The sequence below is a fragment of the Bemisia tabaci genome, chromosome 9, assembly GCF_918797505.1.
Source record: "Bemisia tabaci chromosome 9, PGI_BMITA_v3".
In the NCBI taxonomy this organism is placed as follows: Eukaryota; Metazoa; Arthropoda; class Insecta; order Hemiptera; family Aleyrodidae; genus Bemisia; species Bemisia tabaci.
This window is the reverse complement of record NC_092801.1, coordinates 23,498,018-23,524,874: the sequence shown is the minus strand read 5'-3', so window position 1 is coordinate 23,524,874 and position 26,857 is coordinate 23,498,018. Positions and strand designations below refer to the sequence as shown.

Sequence of the window (26,857 nt, the reverse complement as noted above, 5' to 3'; positions counted from 1 at the left end):
TTGTTGTGTTAGTAGTTTAGTTTGTAGGTTATGTGTGTCCATCCAATGTGTGTTGCCGTGTTACATTTTTCCAATGTCTTCGATTTTTCCTAATTTCGCATTTCGTAGACAGTGTGGGAGTGAGTGGTGAGGAATACGACTTGATCCACATTTAAGAAAGTTCCTATTCATTCCTGGTTCTCCAAGATGTCAAAAGTTTTACAGTTAGCCAGTGCTTTTAGTCGATTAAGCTGTTCGGGATCATGCTCAGCTTTAAGAGCGCCTCAAACTCCGGCTCTAACGCCGTCACGATACGTTAACTTCTTCAGCAAACACAGCGCTGAGGATATTTGGAAAGGAATTACAAGTGTCAGTCCTCAGGGCCGAAAAAGAGGTCGTGCCAAAGGTCTGAGGAAATTAATCAGGAATTTAAATAAAGGTCAAGTCATTGGTGTTGGCCGAGCAAATATCGTGTTTCCAGGATTGTCCTCAAACATCATCCAAGGTAAAGAGATAGTGCGACAGCACCAACTTCCCAAGGATCCTGACTTTGATGCTAAGCTGGCCAAAATCAGAGATACACAATCTTCTTCATTAAAGTCCAATAAACTCACTCCACTTGAGAGAGGATACACTGGGAGCAAAATGCCAGGGCGTAGTATTGGTCCGCCAGATCCAATTGGAGAACAAGAATTTGAAGGATTTGATGTCAAAGTTGTAGAGCTCAAGCCTGTAAGTCATATGCGAGCAACTGTTGGGAGATTCCGGCGAGTAAGCGTGACCGCTGTATGTGGAAATAAAAATGGTGTGGCCGGCTTTGCTCAAGGAAAAGCTGTTGATGGAAAGACTGCTATGCGCAAAGCAAAAAATCGCTCTGGTCAAAGGTAATATACCGTTTTTTGTTCGTAGACTTTAGAGCAATATACAGCGGAAAAAAAGGTACATACTTTGCTCTACACTTATAATACAAGTTCGTGGTACCTTTGTATCTCCATCGAACTAATTATAATGTATCTAATGTCCAGCCCTGAAGAAAGTTTGCACTTCATTTGACTCTTCACAGTCCCACCATCAAGATAACCAGGCAAAATGCCTCTATTACAGAAAAATCTCAGTCACGAACAGTCAAATTAGAGGTCAGGAAAGAGAGAACATTGGCTGGATTTGCTACTGTTTTAATGCTCTAACCGTAGTAGCTTTTCTTTTATGGAGAGTTTGACAAATTCAATACAACATGCGTTTAGAAATGTAAATTTTCTACTTTCCCTGGGCGTCAAATGTACCTGTAAATCGGGCTTTGGTGCCTGATCATCTGGGGGCTGGACTGTCATGGCACCTAAGGCCTTGTCTCCACGAGCTGTTTCACGAGATTTGTCCCAGGGAAAAATCCCACTTACGAAGTTGGGGAAAATATTGAGTTAATCAATATTTTTCCCAGTACCAAGTATGGTGCTTGTACCCCTAGGATTCACTGAGAGAAGAAGAAGAAGTGTAAATGAACTGTGCGATATTTTATTCATTACTACATTGTTAATGTTTGTTTAGTTAAAAAATGTGTCTAATTGTCAATTGAGAGCAATTATTATTTTAATCCCGGTTAAATACTCGACTTTAACTAATTTATCTTCCCGCGCAAACTAGTCGCAGGACTGTATGAGCCCCGTCCCGTGGAGACGGTAACTGGGAAAAATCCCAGAAGTTTCATTCCTGCGATTCGAACTTGGGACAAATCCCATGAAAACGTCCCGTGGAGACAAGGCCTAAGTAAGTTGACACACCCTCTCAACACAACATTTGTGGCACAGCGCCATATTTCACACACCATGATGCGCTTGCAAAAATTGTAGTTGGCACCTTAAAATTGAGCTACCCAGCCAAGGTGGCTACTATAATTTTAAGGGGAAGGCAGAACTTGTTTGATATCAGCTCTTAATCTCATTTAAGGCATTATCTATGCTGCCTTGTAATTGGTGGGTATGTGGACCTTTCTCTCCTCCTCTGTTCATTGTTTATCTGTGACTATACAGAGCAACTGGGGAAGAGATAATCTTACTCTGTAGTATAAAATCATAAGGGTTCCGTGTCACGCTAAACATGTCACAAACCGGTTTCTCCTCCACTCCCCGCTCCCCTCCTGCTGCATATGCACACATACTTCCCGCCGTCTCCAAACCGGGTTTTCCCTATTCACTCCTAATGACCTTTAAAATCCACACATTGGAGACGCGAAGCGCCTCCGGGGGGTCGGGTTGCGGAGCGGCTAGGGGACGCATCCCCCTAGTACTATATAAAACAACTATACAAAGGGATTAATTGACATAAGGTATGAAGAGATAGTGGAAATTCTTGATAGAAAAATGAAAGTGAAGTGCAACAAAAGGGGGAAAGTGGATAAAATTTTTCTGAAGGGTTTGAGAGATGATTCTCTATTTGGTTGTGAGAAATGGAAGGACTTACAACTAAATTCATATAGGGACAGGCTATGGAATGAATTGTTGAAATTCCAAAGAGAAAACTGAGGGGATCCTACCTAGATGTTACAGGCGGAAGGAGTTTGGTCTGTAGAGTCTATACATCGAGTTTGTCATTATCAGGGACTGTTTTGTAGGGGTTTTTTGTCTAGGAACAGGCTTCTGAGATGCTGTCAAGACAGATGGGATTAGCCCTTGTAGGCTACTTGAAGAGAAACGAAAGAGAGAGAGAGAGAGAATAAAAAAAGCTACGAGTAAAATACGATAGGAGAAAAAATTTCTACTGTTGAGTTGGTATAATTTTTCTCCTTCTGCTCACAGTTTGAAGATTATGTTAAAGTATCTGCAGGAGGCAGACGCTTCATATGTCAAAAACTTATTTTTATTTTTCAGAGAATGTCTCCTGTAATATATATACTTTATATTTACTGTATTACACCTCTCGCTGAAAGCTCAAAAAACTTTCTTTCTATTAATATGGTTTTATTTTTGCAGGTTGATGTTCATTGAACGTTACAACGACCACACGATTTGTCATGACTTCTATTCTCAATTTGGCCGTACAAAAATTTTTGCATGGAAGCGCCCCGAAGGCTATGGTTTATTAAAGTGTCACCGCGTCATCAGAACAATTTGCGAACTGGTAGGAATCAAAGATATGGAAGCCAAAGTTGAAAATGCAACCAACAATCCAAGTGCTGTGGTGAAAGCTTTCTTCCTTGGTTTACTTCGGCAACGAACGCCTCAGCAGTTATCTGATGAAGTTAAACTTCACTTGGTAGAGTTTCGCAAAGAAAACGATTACTGTCCCCGTATAGTTGCTTCTCCAACAGAGGGTTGTGACGAGTCCAAGTCAGAAAAAGACATCCCTGACTATGATAACTACATTTGGGAAGGCCGTGTTGTATTAAGACGGAAGAAATTCCCACCTTTCTTTGCTAACACCCAAGGTTACAACCAGTATCTTAGAGTCCAAGAGCGAAAAAGAGGTATGGATGCTGTAAAACGCACTTTGAGGAATGAATATGGTGAGATTCGTAGTTTCTTGGCTGAGAAATACCCAGAATGTCGGCCTCCTAATCAGATAGTTAATCGGATGAAAGCTGCAGAAAAACCTGCTGAGAGTTAATTATGTCAATCATTTGAAAATAGAAGATCCTCAAACTAAGAGCTTGCTGTAGTGCAATTCTCTGCTCCAGTTTAGCCCTCTCTTGGTTTATTTTGCCACAACTTTCAGGTATCAGTGAGTAAAATCCCAATATCATACCTATACATTGATTGGCAAGTTTTAAAACAGATGTAAATTACAGTAATGAAAGAGAGAATGAACAAACAGCATTTAGCAAAAAATGATCACGCTATATATTGAGAAGAAACCTGGTAATCGCCTACTTCCATTTAAAGGGATAGTGCCGAGACCAAGGTGTGCTTCTGCTATCCTCTCCTTATGTGTATTTTGTAAATATTCGATTCATGAAGCAGCTGGACTTAAGTGAGTATGTATTAGACAAAATGTTACTCGTCAAGGTCAAGGATCATTTTAATTTATACAGGGCGATTCAAAAACTCCGCACTCCCCCCGTAATCCTTGGGGTTCTTGCCCCTTTTTGGAATCCCCTCAAATCTGTAGAGGATCCTGAAAGTCATTTTCCTTGACATTGGAGCACTCACAAAATTTCGAGTCTCAGTCTCAAGTTGTCGAAAACTTACATGGTGGTGCTCAATACCGGTGGCGTGGTACTTCTGGATCGCCCAGTAGATAAGTCCGTAGTAAATAAAAGAAGTGAACAGATTGGTGGTTAGCATCAAATTACTTGACAGATGTTTCAAATGCAATGAGCCTTGTGGAATCTTGGTATCGTATTTTATTCATATGACGATAGCAAATCTTTTTCAACCTCCGGAAGTTTTTCAATCTACTTGCCAACAGCTATTAGAAATTCCTAATTACCTCCTCAGGATAATTGCCACTATAATTTGTCTTGAAGAGTCTCTTAGTCATTATAATAAAGCTGCTTCTGATTTGTTATTTTTGTTGCAACATAAATAAGTGAAGTTTTCTTTCAATAAAATTTTGTACTGTTTTCAAGTTAAGTTAGTGTGCATTTTTATTCGCATTGTTTTTTCAACAACATTTTTAAAAGTCTTGAGTCAGTGAGTGTAAGTACCTGCCAGAAGTTCTCTGGAATGATGCGATTTGGACTTAATCAAGGAGAAAGGAACCATCTCACGTTTTCCAATCAATTAAGACAACAGAGAAATTCTCAAAAGGTCTCAGTTGTCCCTCAAAACATCGTTGCAGACTTTCAATCATACTTTTTTTTTAAAATCTGAAGCTACTCAACGGCAGGTCTTAAAAACTGCAAAGATTTTTTTTTCTCTGTGGGATGAAAATTCTGTGAAAACTTCAATGAATGATGTGGATTTTTTCTCTTTAAAAAAGGAAAAGAAATAGGAGCCGAGACTTCAAAATACCCCAAACAAAATATGTATGTAGTTTGGGAGTTTCACAGTCAAAGAGCTGTTTTCAGTGAAAATGCGTCAATTTATTTTCAAGAAAGTCAATACTGAACTTTGTCACTTCAAGTTAAACATTGCAACTGATACGAAGTCTTATAAAAAGTAAAACTTGAGAACTAATATTCTCGATACGGATCAAAATCTCGAGGTGAGATTGTTCTTTTTTGTGAAACCTGATTCATTCTTAAATCAATGCATGCACTACTTTTTCATACGAGCATTATTAAAACGGTTTTGCAAAAATAGCAAGCAACCATGTAACTTTTGCTCTAAGTTTGACAATTAATGCAAGTATTTAATTTCATTTCAAAATGGTTCTGAGCAGTTCCTTTGTAAATTTGTAAGGACAGATGTCTTAAAAATTAATTCACAATTAAAAGTTAAGGTCTTCTATCACACGTTGAATCAAATGTTCTATCATGCCACTCTCAGGCTCCATTTCTCACTGTAGAAGACAGTAGTTAGAGTTTGGCGATGGAGATGTAAATAATTTAGTCCAAAATTCTGTAACAAGATTTTACTGAGGAAAAAATATGGCTCACATTTTTGAAAGCTGACAAATTTTGTGCGTCAACGAAGTTTGGATGAGTGCAAAAATTATTAAAGTAAAAGAATGATGTCCGCATGATTGTTCTGGCTTTTCAAAAACCTTTGACCATTTCAAATGTTTTCTCTTTCAAAAACAATTCTGCCCTAATTTTACTGGAATACGCGGGTCGTTACCTAAAAGCTGAATTAATTACGCTCTGCCAGAATTCATCTGTAGGAGGGGAACAAAAAACTGTTTAAGAACCTTCAGCAGCCAACTAGTCTTTGATTTCATCTACTGGCTTAAGTATTACTGGTAAGAACAATGCGATTGATCTCAGAGACAATTGGACTACATTTCGCAATTAGGAAGTAAAATTCCTGGCTCATTTCAGAAACAACATACAAGCCATTAGTTTCCCTATGCATATAAGTTTTTGTACACAAGAGCCAGAAATTGTAGTTCCTCACTGCTAAATACAGTCCAATGAGACAGATGAAACTGGAATCGGCCAATCTATATCAGGCTTTGCTTGGTTTCCTCTCTTCTTTAAAAATGAAGTGGTTTAAGGCAGCTAGAACTCAGTTCACTTAATTTTAAAATTCAACACACAAAAAAGGCAGACATTCAAAAGCCTACAAGCCAAGCTCATTATAATCAACAACGGATTCAAGAGCTCATCAATTTTTTGAACTATCTTATTTGCAAGTCTCGAACTGAATCATTACTCAAGATTTCAGTACGGTTTATGTTTCTCGTTTCCTTTGGGAGAAAATACTTCTCACTTAAATGCATATAAGTCAGAAAACAACTAGTCTTAACCCACAAGTATCAACAACTCAAATCCTCAAGTAGGTAACAAATAAAACTCTTTAAAATTCTAAAACAACAGGAAAATAAATCATATCAAAATTCATGCAAACAAATAAATGTACCCTTACAACTGCGTGAGCATGGAAGGTTAATAAATAATATCACATTAATGGCTAATGTATTCAAATACGTTTCAATTTGTATACTTAGCATCAATTTTAACTCGGTGAATGAAGAAATTCATGCCAGGGTGTTAGAAATTGGATTTTTTTTTATTAAATAGAGTCCAAGCCAAGTAAGTTCATAGAGTTTTAGACTGCATCAAGGTACCAAGTGACATCAGTTTAGCATTGAGAGCAGATGCAAGAATGAAGATGGTGGATCTTCAGTTTCAGTCTAAAAATGTGTACAACTATTTGGCATGGACTCTGCAAATTCTTTCACTTAGCTACTGTGTCTAGGCATCAATTTTTTCATTTATCTAAAATGTACAGTGTTTTACAACAACACTTGAGAAAATGTCGAAGGGAATTTCCCTTCAGGGCGCTTCAGAAACTTCCATCGGCAAGAACTTCAAATTATTCTTTGTGCTACCGATCGCAGGATGGCAATCCTTCAAGTACTAGTGAAGCTAAAGCTTTATCTTTGTGGTTATCTGGCAACAGGCTAATGACTGTCCTAAGGAGTTGCCCGATATCTGGTGTATTGGACGGCTGCATAGTTTCATTTTCTTCCTGCAAAAACAAAACCAATCCAAGAGTAAGAAAGGGTTTCTGTAATTTTGTAATCCTTAAATTCCCTGACTCCAAAATTTCCAAATTCCCAGACTTTCCATGACCTACGAAAAAAATGTTCACTTTGATTTTTTTTAAAATTGCGTCGCTGAGCTAGCAGGCCGTAAATTTCCTGACTTTCCAGGTTTTCCAGACCGCAGAGATCCTGCGAAGACCATGATCTTAGAGTCTGAATTTGTAAGCTAGAGCTGTTAAAAAAAGTCTATTTTTCGTCAGGAGCTAAGTTGAGGGGAGGACGGGTTAGGAACTACTCGAGGGTCTCAAGGTAAGCAAACTTTGGGGAAATATTCTCATACCTCACATTGTAAAAACCGACAAAATATGCAGATATTTTTAATTACTAAAGACGGAAGGGGTACAGAGCAAAAGAGCATCTTAGGAGGGCTTTCAACTGCCCAAGAAAAATTGTCAAGCATGGGGGGGCGGGGGGGGGGGGGGGGTGTTGGTGGCAAAAAATGATTACGTTGACATAAAGTGGAAAGATATTTTTTTTTTAAACTTAAAAGGAGTTGATTAATTCCTTGACATTGCTCTTCACTGAAAAATCAATCCTCTAGTCAGAAAAAAATTCTGATATAATACAGTAAAAGCTTGTAAGACGAAACATGAAAGGACCAGAGAAAATTTCGAGTTGAGCGAATTTTCGTCTTGACCGTAATTCCACCTAACGAGCTTTTACTGTATTTGCAGAAAGAATATAGAGATTAAAGATGGGCCAAGGGACTTGGAAGACAAGGCGCATAAGTGCAGTTTTTGCTATTTCGAAAAATATAAGTTTGAAGCTTCGAAATTACATGGATCCTTATGGCCAAAAGAAACTTCAAACTGACTTCTTGATGCTTAAAAATTGGAATTTGGGAGCGAATTTTTCACAGAATATGCACTAAGAATAGTTTTACTTCAAATCAATAACATCTCAATTTTTTGAAAAACTGCTCTTATGCGCCATGTCCTCCAAGCGCCTCAACTGATATACTTGGACAATGATCATTTCAGATTTCCAGCCTCAAGAGGGGAGGGATCGCATTTTTCATCTTGAAAATTTTATTTGGTGATCATGATATGCATGCTTTTGATGAGAAGGAAATTTTGTAACTTAAGAAACCTAAAAATTAGGCAATGATGGGTGAGACTGTCTCACAGTTTTACTTTCCGAAATAAACATAAACAATTGAGAATGATTTAAATTCGTACCAAAGAGGCTAGCCATGATGTCACGGCAGGACTTAGATTTGATGTGGTTTCTCGGAACTGATGAGATTGAATGATGAATTGTTTAATGCGCTGTCCGGCTATGATCAGCAACTGCGTACCCATTTCATCTTGATCCCTCACTGCAGGAATAATCTTTTAAGAAAACAATCGAACAAAAAGCAACAATATGAGTTTCAAAGTCAAAAAATAATCATAAAAGCTATGAGTTTCCATGCAATTTTTCAACTTTCAGGACACTTTTCATAAAATCATAAAGACGTCTCTTTAAATCACTAACAACTTTCTCATCCACAATATTATTCAATTGTGAGGAGATACATTTTAAAAATGAATACCTTAGGTGGTTATTTATCTTTTTCCTAGCCTCAGAGTTACTTCATTGCGCACAACCTTCAACTATAAACAAGAAAAATTTCAGATGCCTTAATCACATCGAAGTATCATAGAAATCAAAAATTTTAAAATAAAGAATGGGTGTTCTTTCTATGCAATCACAGTATTTGCTTGCACGATACATTAATCAATGCAGCCATGCTACCGGCTGGCAAAAACCTTCATTTCTGCTTTCACTTAACTTAAAATTTTGTTTGGTTTTATTATTACCTACACTATTTTGAAAACACATTATCTGCACAACTGTTAGAAATGAAATTTTGGTGAAATATCCGCAGTTGTTCAAAATTAAATTGTATCGAAAACCAGAAAATATTTTGACCTAAGAAATTGGAACCAAGTTTAAAAGACTTACCTCTTCTGCTAACCTATCATACCCATTATGATAGAGTTCGCAAACATAATGCATTCTGATGATGTCTGGTGAAATGGCCCAGTCTGAGACCAGAGACATAATTTTGCTTATCCAATCGATTGTAGCCACAGTGTTCAGATCAATTTCATTATTCTAGGCAGAAATGAACAAATTAAGACATTTAAAACCTCAGAAATCATGGAAATTAGGAATAATGCACACAAAAATACTTTTCTATGGAGGGGAAACAGGTCTAAAGCTCACTAGTTACATTTATTATATGAGGAAACAAGGGAGTCAGGATCAGTGATCCCAAGCGTGCGAATTAATCCATCGCTGCACGGACATTCCCTATACCGACATGGACCGCGTACGGACAAAAACCTTACGGGAAAACGCTTCCCTATCTTAAAATATCCGTACGCGAGATGCCACAGAATGATGCACAGCCAATAGCAGCACGGAGAGCGGCAGAGCATACGGATCTCGCACACGGAGCACCCAGGAACACTGAACAGGATGACTGAATAAGGAGAATGAAATTGGACAAAGAAAAAACCAAGGAACCTGAAATATTCCTTTTTGTCAGATCGGAGAGCTTCAGAAGTTACGCTATTATGGGGCTGACATAAGTCAGTCAATCTTAGGCCAAGTCACTAAGGTTGCGAGTGATGAATTTTAATACCAACTAATCAGCCTTGGATTATGGACAGTTATTTTTTGCAACTACCGCCATGACACAAAATAACCGAGGGATAATCTTTTTCAAATAAGAAGCTTTGAAAACCGTCAAAATAAATAATATTAAAATTGAAAATATACATATAAAAAAAGCCAAAATTACCTGATTTACGGTTTTTTCTATTAATTGAACAGCACTGGAAACTGCGCGCTTCAAGAATTTCACACGAGATTCTATCAGTTTCACATCCATACCTTGTCGAGATATCTGCAACTGAGGCTGCTTTGTAATATCTGAAAACATGGCTGCTTGGCTCTGCAAAAACACGGGCCGAAAAAAGAGTCAAACAATGAGCGTCATATCAAAATACACATCCCAGTGTTCATGATGAACATTTATGAGATTCAATTCAACAAATACATTCATTCAGAGATAGTTTCTTTGCCATCATGCACTCAATTCAGCATGAGACTGTAAAATTTCAAGACAAAGGGCAAATGCTCTCCTAAACACGATTTCTATTAGAGAGATACACCATTTCTATACCTAACCAAATAGTGTGCTGTACCCTAAATATTTGTAGGAATGAGATAACTTGTATTCGGTTGATGAATTTTAAATGATTCTATTCTTATCTCACTGATGAGTCAAAAGGCACATTTTATTCAGGGAGAAAAGATGAATTCTCTTGTCTACTTACAGACTGAAAAACAAAACAAAAAACGACAAAAAATGCATTCTTCCAGCTTTTCTCTGAATAAAATGACAAAAATTCTACTGGCTTCTTTAACCAAAGATCGACCATCATGGAAGAAGAAATAAAGAAATTGAAACGTTCAAGAACCAAAAATCATAGTGCTTTTCTAAGAGCAGTAATTTGAGTAATTTTGAACAAAAGGACTTGGCATTTGAGGAGAGCATGTTATTTGATTTTGCTGTCTAGAAGATTTAATTACCAGCGGGCCGATTATTGAAATTATAGACAAAGATATAGACAAAGATCCTATTGGAGGAAGCGGGTGGTTGCAATGAACAAAGGAGGAAAGTAATAGACTAACTAACGGCAACTCACGAGAGATAGTGGGGCCGATAAGTGGAAAATATCATAAGAATCGTGCACTTCTGGAAGAAAGCATGAAAATTTCAGGGATTCATCTCTACCCTATAGACATTCGATTCAGACATAGACCCCAAAAATCTGAGCCCCCTGGGGGGGCAGGGGGGCCCCCAAATTTTGAATTTTGAATAACTACTGAACGGCTAATGTTAGCGTAATTTTTTTTAAGCAGGACGATAGGAAATTTTATCAGGAACAAAAATGGTTCTTATGAATTTTTCTGTGGGATCGATATTTAAGGCGTGAAACGGGAAAAACCATCGGGGGACGGGGAGCCGGCCGTTCTGAGGCAGATCCGCGCGCTGCGCTGTTTGCCCGGGACGCGCGCGGCGGCGCAGTACGGTGTTACCGACGAAACAGCCGCTTGTCTTGGTTTAATCTCAACGATGCGCAGTTTTAAAAATAATAATGAATTTACCGTACTGCCTAAATACTTTTCCTCAGTAATATAAGCTCTACTTTTTATTAGTAATACATAAAAACAAGCAAAAGCGAAATACTCCAATGTGAGAGCGCCGAGTCAATAGGAGGGATCGGTCATCGCGCATCACGCGTCTTGTTTTCTCTGAATGCAGAGCTTTTCCGACCTCATTACAGAGTAAATTACCCTTTCCTCACGTAAGTTTTGTACAGGATTACATTTTTTTAAGATATTAGAGCGAAATAACAAGTTTTAATACGATTTTGACCCACTTTTTCATGACTATTGGAAATGGCGGATCCTTCGTAACTTATTTTTAGCTTATTTTTCATGTTACTTTCGGCGAATGAGACAATGAGCTGCTTACATAACCATGAATTTTGCAAAACTTGGTAGAGACATTAATTGAGGAGTGAGGAGGGAGGGGAGGGGGGCTCCACAGTCCCTTCGCCACTATAAGGTTACCAGATTTCCTTCAAAATGAAGGAAATATCGTTTTTCGTTCATGTTCATTGGTTTCTCGCAATTGTAGAGGTACTGATTCATACGGAACATTCCGACAATGTTCTTTTCTCCTCTTTTTCCCTCCAGCCAGTCAATAGAAGTTTTCATTTTCATGAACTCCCCATTTTTTCAGTTATTCAACACATATGCATATTTAAAAAAAAAATAGAACAATACATTAAATAAATGATAAAAAAGAAGATATCTGAATACTATCGCCTCTTTTTATCGAGTCATCCTTGAAGATATTATTGGTACTTACCACGACACATAGAAAATGGAATGAGCAGTAAAAAAAATCCATGTATATTATCTTACATTTTGTTGTATGGAATTTAGAGTGGAGTTGGTAACATTTGTATTGAAAAAAATATTAATATAGGAGGAAATTTATTTATCATGCAGGTTCTGATTCTTTAAAGAACCTCTGAGAAGGACCAGGCCTCAGGAAGAAATTCATTGCATTTCTTCTTTTTCAACCCGCAAATCTCGTACCGATTTTTGATTTGTATGGAGCTCATGGAAGAGTTCTAGGTAAGTATGTCGGAGACAATTTTCAAGAAACGGGACTTGCAAAATATGCAATGCACAAAACGTACACCTTAAACTTTATCGCACATTATAACACTGATCGAATTAGCTTTAGAGATTATCAAAAGGTTAATTTATCGTCAAAATCAGTAATCAGTAATCAATTGCAAAATTACCGAGATTGCGGAATATCGTACCTATGATGCGCTGACATAAGAGCAGGATAGGTTCCCAGTACTTAGGCGCGACTTCCTATCACTCAAATGGACCCTTTTGACAGATTAGCGGATACGGCGGCCAGTTATTACTTAATAATATTCTTTGTACTGTACAAGAAGCAGTCCAACAAAGGTTTTTTGGGGGTCATTTATCCCTATCAAGCTTTCTCAAGATTCTTTTGCCGTTTTTTTTGGAGCAAGTTTTGAAGGTGGTTTTGGTCCTCTTAAAAAAATGTCTATACGTAGCAATGATGTACCAAAATTTTCCTGAAAGAGAGGAGAATAAGCATGTTTTTATGTATGCTCATTGTTTACAAAATTAGGCTCCCTGTCTTAAGTGAGCATATTTAGATACCATCCTGATGTAGCAGCATCGAGAGAAAGAGAAAGAAAAACATTTTAAAATCATTTTTCAGGTCATCGTGGTACACAAATAAGATTTGTGACTTTTAGCCCCCCCCCCCCCTTCCCGAGACAACTGTGCCTCAGATTTTATTCCGTTCAACTGATGTCTGATGCAGTTATCTCGGATGCTGTAATAAAACTTGACAAACCCATACAACAAAACAATTCGGAACTCCAGCACTTAACCCCTTCTCTTTCTGTTGCCGTGCGCTCGCTTGTATACATATATTACCTGCATAAGTTAAGCCCTATTTTAAGGCTTTATAGGTAGTACGATATATTCACAATACTTTTAAAACTGCGCATCGTTGAGATTAAACCAAGACAAGCGGCTGTTTCGTCGGTAACACCGTACTGCGCCGCCGCGCGCGTCCCGGGCAAACAGCGCAGCGCGCGGATCTGCCTCAGAACGGCCGGCTCCCCGTCCCCCGATGGTTTTTCCCGTTTCACGCCTTAAATATCGATCCCACAGAAAAATTCATAAGAACCATTTTTGTTCCTGATAAAATTTCCTATCGTCCTGCTTAAAAAAAATTACGCTAACATTAGCCGTTCAGTAGTTATTCAAAATTCAAAATTTGGGGGCCCCCCTGCCCCCCCAGGGGGCTCAGATTTTTGGGGTCTATGTCTGAATCGAATGTCTATAGGGTAGAGATGAATCCCTGAAATTTTCATGCTTTCTTCCAGAAGTGCACGATTGTTATGCTTATCGGCCCACTAAGACCCTTTAGTTAGTCCATCATTTACCCCCTTAGTCTATAGGAACCACCCATTTCAACCAATAGGATCGCTCCTACTCCCTATGTCTCCTTTGACTCCTTTGTCTATTGCTTTATCCGTCAATTTCAATAATCGGGCTGCCGATGACATCCCGAAACTAGTGCAGCTGGATCGTTTATAAGGAAAAGGAAATTGAAGAGCAATGCTTTCAAAGGTGCTAAAACTACTTGACCACACGACCAGGTCACTATCAGTCGCATGTAAAATTGGGTTTTAAAAATGGAAAAGAACAGGAAAATTGTATGTTCTTGCAAAACGATGGTAAAAATCTAGTCTTATGATCAAAATTGTGGTAAAAATTACGAATTTTCCACAAAATAGTGGCAATTTTTACATACATAGTCATAGAAATGTCATCACTTTGAAACTTCCTGGGAAAGCAGGGTTTTTAAAATGGGGGGCAAAGAACTCTCTGCATCTCTGGATGCTTTGACAAGTTATAGAAAGCCTACTAACGTTGGAGTCGAAGAGCGCTTGAAGTGGCTTCGTTGTTTTCAAGTTAAACGTTGCTAGGATAAGAAACGCCTCGACGCACTGTCGAATAATGCACAGAAGATCAAAGTTAGGCTCTGCCTGCTCTGATGCCAAACGGCACAGCATAATCTGCTTGTACAACTTCTGCTTGTGTCTGTTCGATTTTGGACTGATCCCAGCTACAGCAGCAGCCTGAAATTCAATGGACACTGATAAGTTGAAGTTGGAGAATGATATTCAATGGTGAAACTTGGAAACCATGTACCTATGTATCTTGACTGTGGTGAATAAAAATTCTACTGCTATTTTATGTTTCCCGGGAAAAATCAATTCCATAGTTTAAAATTTTTGGTGAAAATTTTTCACATAGAAAGGAAAAATCATCAACATTTTTAAGAAATCAAGTGTTCTCGCTTAAATTGAGGAGTTCTTTGGCATAACCACGTATAACGAAAAATATAGTTGTGAGAAATACGCTATTGAAAGTTTGACAGTGTATATTTTCGAAACTACTCAACCGATTTAAAAAAACTGAAGACTGTTTTAAAGCTCATACTATCTAGAATTATTTTACAGAAGCACATGATCCTAAATTAACAGACGCTTTTGAGTAAATGAATCTGCTAAATAAATAATTATACGTGGTTTTAACAGAGATCGACTTCGAATGGGTATTTGTCTAATTGATTTTAATTTTTCAGGAGTTAGAGGATAGATGAAAAAAAGTAAATGTTAGTATGAATAATGTACCTTGTATTAGGTTCAAATAGTAAACAAAAAGTTTTAATATTCGCTGATATCGTCATCGGAGAGATCAGAGGGCCCTTGCCCATCGTCACCTGGAACGCTGTTTTTGAAAAGGATGTTTAACCAGGTCCTCGCCTCTTCATTCAAAAACTCATAGAGAGCTCTGACATCTGCTATTTTGGCCGGTTTCAAAGGTGGAAGAGTCGCTTGTGGGGGTTTTATATCCAACTCTTGACGGGTAATATCGGCATTCTTCCAGTACTGGAAGTCCTCAAAATCGGGAGTGTACGTCTTAGAGGCTGAAATAGTTCCGTCTGGCTTGTATTTCAGCATGCAATATTTTTGAAGAGTAAAGCAACTATGCTTCTTCGTCGGTTTTCTCTTAAAAAAAGGACGCAATACAGTTTCCCATTCTTTAAAAAGCGATGGGTCCCACGTGCTCCAATAGGGGAAAGGCTTTTCTCGACTTTTCGCAATGATTTTCAGATACTCCGCAGCAGTCTGAATAATGGGTAATTTTTTCAACTTTTTACCGTAAATCCCGAAATTACGATCGCAAATTGAGTAACTGTGCCCGCGAACAGGGTAAACATGCAGTATTTCGACGGCATACACTTCCGAAAACCAAGCACAAAAGCACATAAGCAAGAAGTTCTTATTTTGGCCACCACATGCGTCACTTAATAAAATTGCGCGTTTAAATGGCTCACGGTCCATGAGTTCGATCAGAGAACGATACACTAAAGAAATGACAGAATTGGTGTTTTTTTTGGCCTCCGATTCCATACAACCGTACATGAAAGAGTGTGGACAATTGTGCACGTGCACATTAAATATGTAAAACCACAATAAACGTTTATAAAATTGTTTGTTGCAATTTAATTTCGGCACTGGCAAATTTTGCGCATAGTCAAACTCCAGAATAACAGTATTGGGATCACTTTCATACCCCCTGATGAGGTCACTTTTGAGTTGATTGTACGATTTAACTTTTTCCTTATGCAAATTATACCGAATTTTACATTCATGGTTAGAAAACCACGTTTACGCGTATACGTGGTTTTTCCGGAGAACGTCTCGGATGAGGAGGTGCGTGTGTTCGGACCGGCTTAACCTTAATAATTTTTCATCAGAAACTTATACAAACTATTTGTACCAACAGCTCAGAGTCAGAGGATTTATTAGAACCGATCTCCGAAGAAACGGCGTATACGCGTATACGTGGTTATGCCAAAGAACTCCTCAATTACACAAGACGGGAAGTATGCAAAGTCACAGACTGAGATACCTTGAGTTCAGCCATGGGAGACATGGATGATAAATAATATTGAAGCCTGCAAACAATCATATTACGGCGAGGTCTTTCCATTCCAAGGCATAGGTGCTAGAGTCAGAGGCTTTTGTCTTCATGATTTGGAGTGTACAAGAACAGCAATCACTACCTCCCTTGTGATATGAGTCTTTTTCTTTCAGGTGTTAATCTTTCAATCAATTAAAATTGCAATTCTGTATGAAAACTAATCCCTCAAAATTCAGAAAGTAACTTGAGACAGTGTTAAGACCCCAACAAGATTGACGCCCGGTTCGTTTATGTAGACAGTACTAATGTTTACATAAAAAAATAGAGGTTCATAATTAAGTAGCTTGAAAAAGATTGCGTTGATCATTCATTGCTGCATTGCAAAAAAAAATGTTTTGAACACTTGTCAGGAAAATTGAAAATGCTCAAAACCCATCCTAAGCACTAATAGAACAAGTTTCAAGTCTTTCTCAAAAAATTTCCTGATTTTCCTGACCTGAAGACATTTAATGTACTAAGCTCCATTTTCGAGACTTGAGGACATTCTAGAGATGCTTTTAATAAAACTTGATTAGCACAACGTAAGCTTGAAAATATCTAGACCTCATTGATGATTACACATCCTTATAGCAAATTAATATATTTAAGGTAAAAAATATTGGAGTATTCACCTCTACAAAGACATCAATAAACTGTGAGCAAATAGAGAGGAATGTTGTCATTTTCTCATCACTGAAGCCTACATCCTGCATACACAATCTTTCTTTCGGAACTTTCCCCACTTTGTGGATGAGCCGTACTGCGAGTTCGAACCTCTGCTGCAGATGAGTGGTCCATATCAGTGAACACAAACCTGTAAAAATAAAATGAAAATCAAACAGTGCCGAACATTGGACGTACTGAAAATATTATTCAGAGAATCAAACCATAGCTCAATTTTTTGTTAATCTAAAAAAACTACCTTTTGTTAAATCCCTTTAATGAACTAAGTAAATTCTGCCCTAACATTTAAACATTTTTTTTATTACTTTGTGATCCCTACAAATCTTGAAATTTTGAGGACTTGAACTTTATTGAATGTTTCATTCCATCCTTATATTTTCTAAATCACTGACTCGTATGATAGCCATTTATTGATAGTTTCTATGTACCAAATGTAAAAAAAAAATAGATAAATAAATAAATATAACAAAAATTGGCCATCTACCTCAAACATTGCATAATTTCCTCTTCGTACTTGATTTGTTTACAAGAGAACTAAACAACGTTTCAATTTGAAATTTTGTGGGTGTATTTTGTTTGAGTTTGAGAAAATGCACAAAAATAAGTTCTATTGCATCGTGATGTTTTTTCCCGTCATAATAATGAAACAAAGCGGGGAATAGGCGACACAAAAATCGATGGCTACAGAGTGAAACCATGCATCTTTATTACAGTGCTTCAACATTTCTGTTCCTACTTTATTTTTTCACGGAGAAACAAGCCACTTCATAGCTTGAAATATAGAGAATATTCTGGTGACGGAGAAGAAAAATCAAGGAGGTTTTCAAGAAAGTACGTTGATTAGTTTTTTGAACAAACAATAAAATATGACAGAAAGTCTGCAAGGATGCAAACGGAGATACGTGGTTTTGCACTTTGGTCATCAAAAGGCAGTTAGGCTGATTCTGGTCAATCTATCTAAATATGAAGGGCAAAAATACCGTTGAGGAAATGATAAAAGGGATCCAAAATCCCTGCTGCATGCAGAAACTCTATTTCATGACAGTAAAATAGGACAGAATCACTACAGTTCTAATTTATTATTTGATGAATTGTGGCTACAAAATCGATAGAGCTATGCGAACTTTGAATTTCCGATTGAAACAGGACTTGAACTAAATCTTCAACGAGATTCCAGAGCATGATCCTTAAATTGAATCTTTTTGTGATTGGAAGCTTTACTTACAGTATAATCAGTAAAAATTCTGCTCAAAATTTGCACGTTTTCCCAGAAAATCATGATAGTAATAAATTTTCAAAGCCTGCTCTTGCGTCATAGAAGTAGACAATAAAATGATCGCACGATTCAAAAATTGATACGTAATTCTGATATCTCTTATTTTTCAATTTCACATAGTCATTAAAGAGGTTTCCAAGTTTATGGTGCCAAATTGTAAAATGAGACCGCAGTCAAAATTAGTAAAATTCTACCATTCACTCAAATCAGAAAACAAAATAGAAAAAATTACCACCATACCTTGCTTCAGATCTAGACTTGGTGTTAGTCGCAAACACTGAACAGCAGAGGAAAACAGCTCCATTGTCTCTAGCGACCTCTGCCACGCTAATATGTACTCCCAAGCTAGGTTTGCAAGTATATTACTACTGGACAAAATGTATGGGAAGTGTTTTTTTAACTGGATTAGACTTTCTAAAATATACGCTTCATGCTGATTGACAGGTTTTGCTTCACGACTCTCATCAACCTCTACGTAAGAGCCTTCTAGTATAGGACTCATTAGCGATTTTTTTGGAGGAGAGCTGTCTCGTTTCCGCTTAGCGTTCGCTTTGGGGCTTTCTACACTATTCAAGTGGAATTCAATGTCATTTTTGTCGATGATGAAGTCCGGATGGATTGCATTGGCACCAAGCCATTTTGCAACCAGTTCGCAGATAAAACCTAGAGAAAAATCAAAGGAATTAATTTAAAGATAAGTTAAAGAATGATCTCGATTGATTTTTTCAGACTCTTGTTTGAAACCTTCTGCTCGACTAAGAACAAGGTTCAATATAGTCAAATTTCTATGCATCTATCTGCTCACTAACGGTACAAAAGAGAAGTTAGCCGCTTGCGACGTATAAACTAGGATACTGAGAAAAAGGGATTTCCTTGGAGACTTAAGGTCAATGTTTGTCTTGACTTGACGAAAAGTACTTTCCAGAAATTTGCTCGGATAAGTTTGGCTTCCTATCTCTACAACCAATCAAATTTGAAATTTTTTTGAAGAACTGACAGAGCTACATTTAACAAAATTGTTTTGGAGGGAGGAAAACTCTCAGATTTTTTTTAAAGGATGCTGATGTACTGAATGCAACTCATATTCACTGCATAGTGAACAGTTGGGTTTCTTGACCAACAATGTTTGACTTCTGTTATCGAAGCAAAGGAGATGATTTGTACCGGGGTCCAGCTGCGATTATTTGCGGCAAGATATTTTACATCAGTTAGGTGAAAAATGTGGTGAAACTTATTTTCTTACTTCAAAATGAGATGATAAACTTTGCAAATAAATTTAAATAGCCAATCGTGCTCTATGAAATACATAGGCTGTCCAAAAAGTACCGAGACTGGTTCCATAACTCAAAAACCAAGATAGCTAGAGGCTTGATCTTGGTCTTATTTGAAAGATCAACTCAATATCTATCGATTAAAACCAAAATTAAAACTTTCGGTCAAATATTTCAAAAGTTACAACACTGTTTGTAAAAAAAATATCTGGACCCCCTACCGTTTTTTATGACTATTTTATCTTGCCGGGAACACTCTCTAAATTATTAACGATCAGTGCACGGTTCTTTTGCAACTAATTATGGCAAAACCTAATCGATTTGGAAACACTGTCAAGTCGTCGTCGTCCGACTACGGGCATACGGATTCAAAATCCACGGGGAAAGAATGAACCGTAGGTCAGCCAGCCTCAAAAAACCCAGGAAATTTTCGGCAGTTGTTGACAGTTCACAGTGCGTGCGTGGTCTGCGCTGCAGATAGTGAGTGATTTTGTTTCTGTGTTCGACATTTTTGATACCATCATGGAAAGAGATAAAGCAGTGGTATCAAAAATTTCGAACACAGAAACAAAATCACTCACTATCTGCAGCGTAGACCACGCACGCACTGTGAACTGTTAACAACTGCCGAAAATTTCCTGGGTTTTTTGAGGGTGGCTGACCTACGGTTCATTCTTTCCCTGCCGATTTTGAATCCGTATGCCCGTAGTCGGACGACGACGACGACTTGACAGTGTTTCCAAATCGATTAGGTTTTGCCATAATTAGTTGCCAAAGAACCGTGCACTGATCGTTAATAATTTAGAGAGTGTTCCCGGCAGGATAAAACAGTCATAAAAAACGGTAGGGGGTCCAGATATTTTTTTTACAAACAGTGTTGTAACTTTTGAAATATTTGACCGAAAGTTTTAATCTTGGTCTTAATCGATAGATATTGAGTTGATCTTTCAAATAAGACCAAGATCAAGCCTCTAGCTATCTTGGTTTTTGAGTTATGGAACCAGTCTCGGTACTTTTTGGACAGCCTATGTAAATAAAATAAAAAGAAATGAAATTTATTCCCTTAAATTTTTTGAAACAAATTTACAGCTATTCTTTCTTTCTTTTCATAAAGTATAGGTTTCGTTCAGAGTTTTCATAGGATACATCGAATGTCAATTGAATCACACCCCAGAGCAAAAAATCTTCGAATTAAACTGAATTATTCTTTTGAAACAAAAGAATTACAAACCTTTTCCCTCACTGAGTAAACTATTCAAGTTGATGGATGGGTTTTCGTAAGGCAAATGGGCAACACTGCATTCAGAGCTAAAGGATCTTATGCTAACCTTGCTGCAAAGGAGAAAACAATTTCTTCAGGCATGGCAAATTAGCAAATTAGACATAGTTTATAGAAAAGTCTGTTAGGATTATGTAGTCACATTGGTCATCAAGGTATCAAAACTAAAGACTTTCTTTAGAATGCTACTTTTTCTTTCAATTTTTTGCAAAAAAAAAAAAAAAAAAAAAAAAAAAAAAAAAGATTCTTAACACCTAAAAACATGTGGACAGAGTTAAACAAACCACTTATGTCTACATTGTGGTTTTTTGAAATCTTATCTTCCATTTTAATCTTTTGGAAGGAAACCAACAGACATTTTTACTTAATTTTGTGGAGATGGCCTTTTTATGGGCAAGAAAAATTGCAATCATTTTTGAGGAGGTATGTTAGTTATTTCCTTCTAAAAAATAGGACATGAGATTTTGAAACGGCTCGAGAGTAGGCACAGGATTGGGAGTACTATTTATTTATTAAAGTTTCAAATTATGTATAATATCACTTGTATGATTTTGTGGTGATATCACATGGGAAAGGCAACCGCTGACAGTTTATAAATGCGTTTATGTATCATTCAGAAAGGGAAAATTTTATTTTTTTTTGGTTTTTTAATTAATTTATTTATCTATTATTTTTTTTAAAAAAAAAAAAAAAGTTGACTTCACAGGAAACTCAAAACTACAGCTGGTGTTTAATTTCTTATTCGTTTTTCTTCGGGGTTTCCATAATTACTTCACTTACCAATTTTCTGACGTTTCCTAATTTTTTCCTTTTCTCTTACTCCAAAATGTTCGAATTTTCTGACTTTTCCCGACCATCGAACAAAACTTCCACTTGGATTTCTTCCTTTTAATTCCTCCGACTTCTGCTAAAAGCTGCTAATTTCCTGAAAATTCCTCTGAATTTCTTGAATTCCCTGGCTTTTCAGCTCACCGTAAATTTCCTGACTTTCCAGGTTTGCAAACGGCAGGAAACCCTGATTCTTTCTTTTTCAACCTTGAATTTTTGTATTTATTTACTTTACTTTTGACAAACAGAAAAGAGTTACTACGGTGGCTGGATGGACAATGAAATACACTCAAAAAAATACCAAATGCAAAATAATTTGACTACTTTATTACCAAAGAGTTGTGCACAAAGCAGCAACTTCTGTCAGGTCATCGATCATTTGACTCCACTCACAACCATCTGCGGAGACGTTTTCCCAGTCCTCTAAGTTGTAGACTTTTGTTGCCTCCTCATCATCAGCTGCTACCAACGACTCCTTTGAGTTTTTATCCAAGTGCTCTGGAAAAATAGAGAAAAATGTTTGGGTACGACAAAACTGATACTGATTAATCTTCAAATTTCACAGGTAACAGAAACTTGGGTGTCTACTAAAACAGGCTGGCCAAAAATCAGTACTTTCACAGTGCTTTTTCAGTACAATGCCAAGAAATTCCGTATCTTCTTAACAGAAAAATTCAGTACTTTTTCAGTACCTCCAATTTACGAGATTCGAAAAATTTCACAAATTTGAATTTCTTGCTCATATTATGACCAAAACGACATGAAATGAAAAAAAATTCCGGACCTTCTTGCGGAATTTCCGCAATTTTTCAGTACTTCCGGACCACTCTTAAAAAATCAGTACTATTCCCGGACTTTCCGGAAATTCCAGACTTGTAGACACCCTGAGAAACTATGCTCACTCAAAAGGTCTAATGGACCCTGTTAAGCAGAAAGGAGCCACGCCACATCAGCTATTGCCACCTTTAACAGAGTAATTTAATTTTTTACAAAAGATCCTTTGTACGGATTTCTTTGGAAAAATTATGGAATTAGTTTTGTACTATGCAGAAAATTCACTGAAATTTGCACAACCATTTTTTGGTAGAAAATTGAATTGCCCAGTTACATTTGGCAAGAGCTGATGTGGCTTGGTTCCTTTCTGCTTAACATGGTCCAGATGAAAAAAACAGAACAAGGAAAACCAAGTTAAAAGTTAGTAAAAATTCAGTTAATTTGTTTAATAATCTCATACCTCATAAAGAATTATAGTGCTCATTCTCTATAACGACACTCATCATAATAAATATTTCTCTATGACAAAGGAATCATCCAGGCTTTTACCTCCTGTGTTATTTACAGCGCCACTCATTATGACAAATATTTCTCCCAGACAAAAAAGTTATACATACCTACTACGATCTTCTCGAACATTGCAGCTACTCCTCTGAAAATAAATGAAATCGACAAGGCCGAAATGCAATCGGTGCTTGCAGCAATTAATTTTCGCAGCTCCGGCCAGAAATGAGACTTGATACCTGAAAAATAGACAAAAATTATTTGAGGAATGTTAAAACTATTGAGTAGGCAACAGATTAGCAAGAAGCTGGAAGAAAGGGTGAAACTAATGATAAAAGAAAAATTGACGCTGAGTGTACCTGAATGTTTGGGTGTAATTTTAGGAATTACATACTTCTGAAGAATCAGTTATAAGATTGAAAAAAAGACAGTTAGGCGTCGCAGAATACTAGAGAAAGCTGTAAAAGCAGCTCTTGTGTAGGTGCGTAAATCAAAGAGGAAACACTTAATTAACAGTATGTTCTCACAATGCAGTGATATACAAATTAACCTTTTTGCAAGGTAAAACTATTGAGTAGAAAACAGATTAGCAATAGGGCTGGAAGAGAGGGTGAAACAAATGATAAAAAGAAAAAGTGACACTAAGTGTACCTGAATGTTTGGGTGTGATTTTAGGAATAGAACAAAATAAGTCCTAATATTAGTCGGAAAAAATAATTATTAGAAAAATAGTCCTAAAATGTCTTAAAAATTAAATTTTGTAATTCCGAAAATAGATTCAAATTAATTACCATTCAACTGGCAAACTGCAATTATGAGTTTTGTAAAATTTAGCATTTCGATGTAATATAGCTTAGACTGATGTTTTTTCTTTAGCCAATACTTGAGTAAGATTTTTAGCAAATCAAAAGACATAATTTGGCTTTCTCTACAAGCAGATTGCCATTCGACAATAGGGCAACACTTCCCTGCTGCCCCCTGACAAACTAATTCACCTGAAAAAGAAAGAAAAAAGTTATACTACAGATTAAAAAGCACATTTTCTACTTGATTTACATGGGAGGTGCTTAAAATTAATTTCATCTTGGCTACAAATATGATTTTCCGTGATTGTGTTGCAAATTTTTTGAACGTTATGTAACACTAATAATATTTTCTGCACACATAAAATCCCTAGAGCCCTTCCAGCATATTGAGAATGCTAACATCTAACTGTTAAAGGAAATTAATTTTGAAATTAAAATTGAGAATCAGTTTCGTTTACACTTTTTCACCACAACACAACACCTGCTGATGAGAAAAATTGCTACCCAGGCCAACCAGAAGCTCTAGAAGGGACTTACATACAAACTTAACGTATTCTTAGTATTCTTAGTGTGTCTAAGAATATATTGCTGCTTTTTCTCGACAAAATTTAACTCTTGATACTTTGACTCCTAAGTAAGGATATTAGCTTTAAAACTCAATGCACATGACTTCTTGACTTTAATTTTCAAAAGTTTCACTATAATAAGTTGGAAAGAACTGCCAATGAAATAAAAAACAAACAAATTTTGGCATATTAAGTAGAGTTACAGTTCACTTACTGATGCGGAACAATTTTTCCTCTGCAAAATCACACACCAATGAGATGACTCCATTTTCTGCGTTCAAATTGAAAGAATTTAGGAATTCTGAAAATTCTCCTTTATTTGAGCTAAAGGTCACTTTCGCTCGACTTTTCCCTTCATCAACCATGTCACTTGATCGAACCAAACAATTCAGTCGTTCAAATTCTTCCTCAGTGATTTGCAAAGTTTCACAAAGAGCCTGTGATCAGAACAATTTACATCAATGCTTATTGAAACTCAGCAATAAATAATATAGCATTTATTATTAAAAATTCTTATACTTCTTATATTTATTCAATATATTTTTAACATAGCATGAGCATACATCAGGATTCAATTAATATTTTAATATTATTATTTTACTAATATTATCATTTTTAAATTATTTCAATACTTATTGATGATATCTTGAATATTCAGTTCAAAAGAAACGGAAGCTTAAATGATAACTCTTGAACATGCTCTTTCCCTGATTTCCTAGATCTCCCTCTCTGATTAGAAACCTAAGTTTTTCTTCACTTCCCTGGGATTTTCTTGGGCAAAACTGAATAATTCTTCCGAGTTCCAGTTATGAATATCGAATTTTGTTCATCTTTCAACCGATTCTTGGGTGCTTATTTAAATTTTTTATTCCAAAAGCGTTCCTGGTGTTCATATTATCTGGTCAATGAAAGGTCCTCTCTTGTTATGATGACTTAATAATTCAGATATGTCATTCTAGAGGTCAATGATGGCAGCTCAGGTGCAAATACATAAACCTTTAAAACAATTTAGGTATTTAAAATTTCAAAAAAATTTGAAAACAATATGGTCTCTAATTGGTAGAAGAAGAGATTACCTGTTTTTGGAACCGATTTCCTGATTTCTCCTGGAATTTTTCATTCCCTGGCGAATCCCAGTTTTCCTGTTATTCCTGGTCCTAAACACCATGTGATAACTTCATAGATCCAATATTTTTATAAGCTTAGCACATGACTGTCATCTTACATATTATTGAGACTATGGATCTCATCAATTATTGATACATAAATACTAAAATTGAGCAACAAAAAAAAATTGCAAATAATTTAAACGGTCATAAAAAAATCAATGATAAAAATATCAAAGAGACAAGATTGTACCTCTACATGCTTATCATCACTTTCGACTACGGTAGAGTATTCAGGCGGTTTCAAATGTAATGCATGGACGAACTGATAGAATGATACCAGACTTCTTAAATTACGGACTTTGATGCATAACTCCTTATGTTCTGGATTTAAATCCGATGACATTTCTGAAAAAAGGGAAAGCAAACATAAAGAAAAGGATAAAAGTAAAACACAAAATATTGGAGTTTGGAGTGCCTACAGAAATCAGAAAACGAAAATATGGCAATTTATCGGCCACTGTTGAAAAAATAAAAAATGTGCGACTGAGCAGCAAAAGAGCAATAAACAATAAACGATAGCAATAAACAATATATAATATAATAATAAGCAATAAACTGTTATGAATATCTATACATGATAGTCACCTGCAGTCAGTTTTTGATTGCTATTGGATGACGACAAAGCAGTTGCTTAAAAACAAGAACGAAATATGATCTTATCTGACTCCAGTTCTATACGTGAAATGATACATCGAAAAAAAAGTGAAGTTGATTTAAAATTCTGGATGTAAAAAAAGTGTGCGAGAACTCACAAGATGCTGAATTACCCGCTATAGTACTTATTTTTACATCTTGACATTGCTCAAGTAACTGCTGTAGCAATTAATTCAGTGTTTTATGTATTCTTGCACACTTTTTTTACATCCAGTATGTTAAATCAACTTCACCTTTTTTTCGGTGAGCAATTTTGCAAGGCTCTCCTGCGATTATACAGCTAAAATCAAAATGTTGCAATATTGTATTGTATTCATGCAATTACACAGCTGGAACACCCTGAAGTGATTTGTCAACAAACCCATCTTAACTTCCTTCGATTTTTACTGGTAACTGTGACCTACAAATAGACTTACGTAATTTTCTGAACTGAACTCACCGTCTTCTGTGTTTGACTCAAGATTATCCAGAAACGCAGACAGTAATGATGGGGAAGTGTATTTGTCATTAATTAAGAGATCCAGGCACTGAGATTTCATATCAAACGTTTTAAGTTTCATGGCAGTTTTTTTCACTTCTTCGATTAATTTTTCTTCACTTGTCTCATCACTGTGTAGGTTATGCCGTAAATTCTTCACAAGATGAATGTCCTGGGCTCGAACACTGCTCTCTGTACTGTGTAAAAAATAAATACAATGATAAGAAGGAGAATGAGAAAAAAAAGAGGGTTGAAGAATGAAACAAAAGTTGAAAATTTGG

The 26,857-nt window shown here is 36.6% G+C and overlaps 2 protein-coding genes across 2 annotated transcripts in view; one reads left to right on the top strand and one right to left on the bottom strand.

Annotated features, from left to right (window-relative positions):
• Window positions 1-28: 28 nt before the first annotated feature.
• On the top strand, window positions 29-4,544 carry mRpS5 (mitochondrial ribosomal protein S5). Its single transcript, XM_019054617.2, has 2 exons — window positions 29-863; window positions 2,946-4,544. The coding sequence occupies exons 1-2, from the start codon at window positions 187-189 to the stop codon at window positions 3,577-3,579; spliced, it is 1,311 nt and encodes a 436-aa protein (XP_018910162.2). The 5' UTR covers window positions 29-186; the 3' UTR covers window positions 3,580-4,544.
• A 928-nt stretch (window positions 4,545-5,472) lies between these two features.
• The window catches only part of Rab3-GAP (Rab3 GTPase activating protein), a 31,389-nt gene continuing 10,004 nt past the window's right edge, over window positions 5,473-26,857 (bottom strand). The window contains exons 12-25 of the mRNA XM_019054616.2: window positions 26,538-26,773; window positions 25,635-25,789; window positions 24,490-24,712; window positions 23,695-23,898; window positions 23,017-23,142; window positions 21,958-22,123; window positions 20,750-20,850; window positions 18,488-18,910; window positions 16,920-17,101; window positions 14,184-14,393; window positions 9,914-10,066; window positions 9,070-9,222; window positions 8,301-8,453; window positions 5,473-7,046 (exon numbers count right to left, since the gene is read on the bottom strand). Coding sequence (XP_018910161.2) covers window positions 6,903-7,046; window positions 8,301-8,453; window positions 9,070-9,222; window positions 9,914-10,066; window positions 14,184-14,393; window positions 16,920-17,101; window positions 18,488-18,910; window positions 20,750-20,850; window positions 21,958-22,123; window positions 23,017-23,142; window positions 23,695-23,898; window positions 24,490-24,712; window positions 25,635-25,789; window positions 26,538-26,773 — 2,629 coding nt within the window. The 3' untranslated portion in view covers window positions 5,473-6,902. The remainder of the gene's footprint in view (window positions 7,047-8,300; window positions 8,454-9,069; window positions 9,223-9,913; window positions 10,067-14,183; window positions 14,394-16,919; window positions 17,102-18,487; window positions 18,911-20,749; window positions 20,851-21,957; window positions 22,124-23,016; window positions 23,143-23,694; window positions 23,899-24,489; window positions 24,713-25,634; window positions 25,790-26,537; window positions 26,774-26,857) is intronic.

Excerpts from the sequence above, each read along its gene's own strand:
- mRpS5 (XM_019054617.2), top strand. The coding sequence starts at position 187 with ATGTCAAAAGTTTTACAGTTAGCCAGTGCTTTTAGTCGATTAAGCTGT. Across the intron at positions 864-2,945 it reads AAAAATCGCTCTGGTCAAAG|GTTGATGTTCATTGAACGTT; the intron begins GTAATATACCGT and ends TTATTTTTGCAG.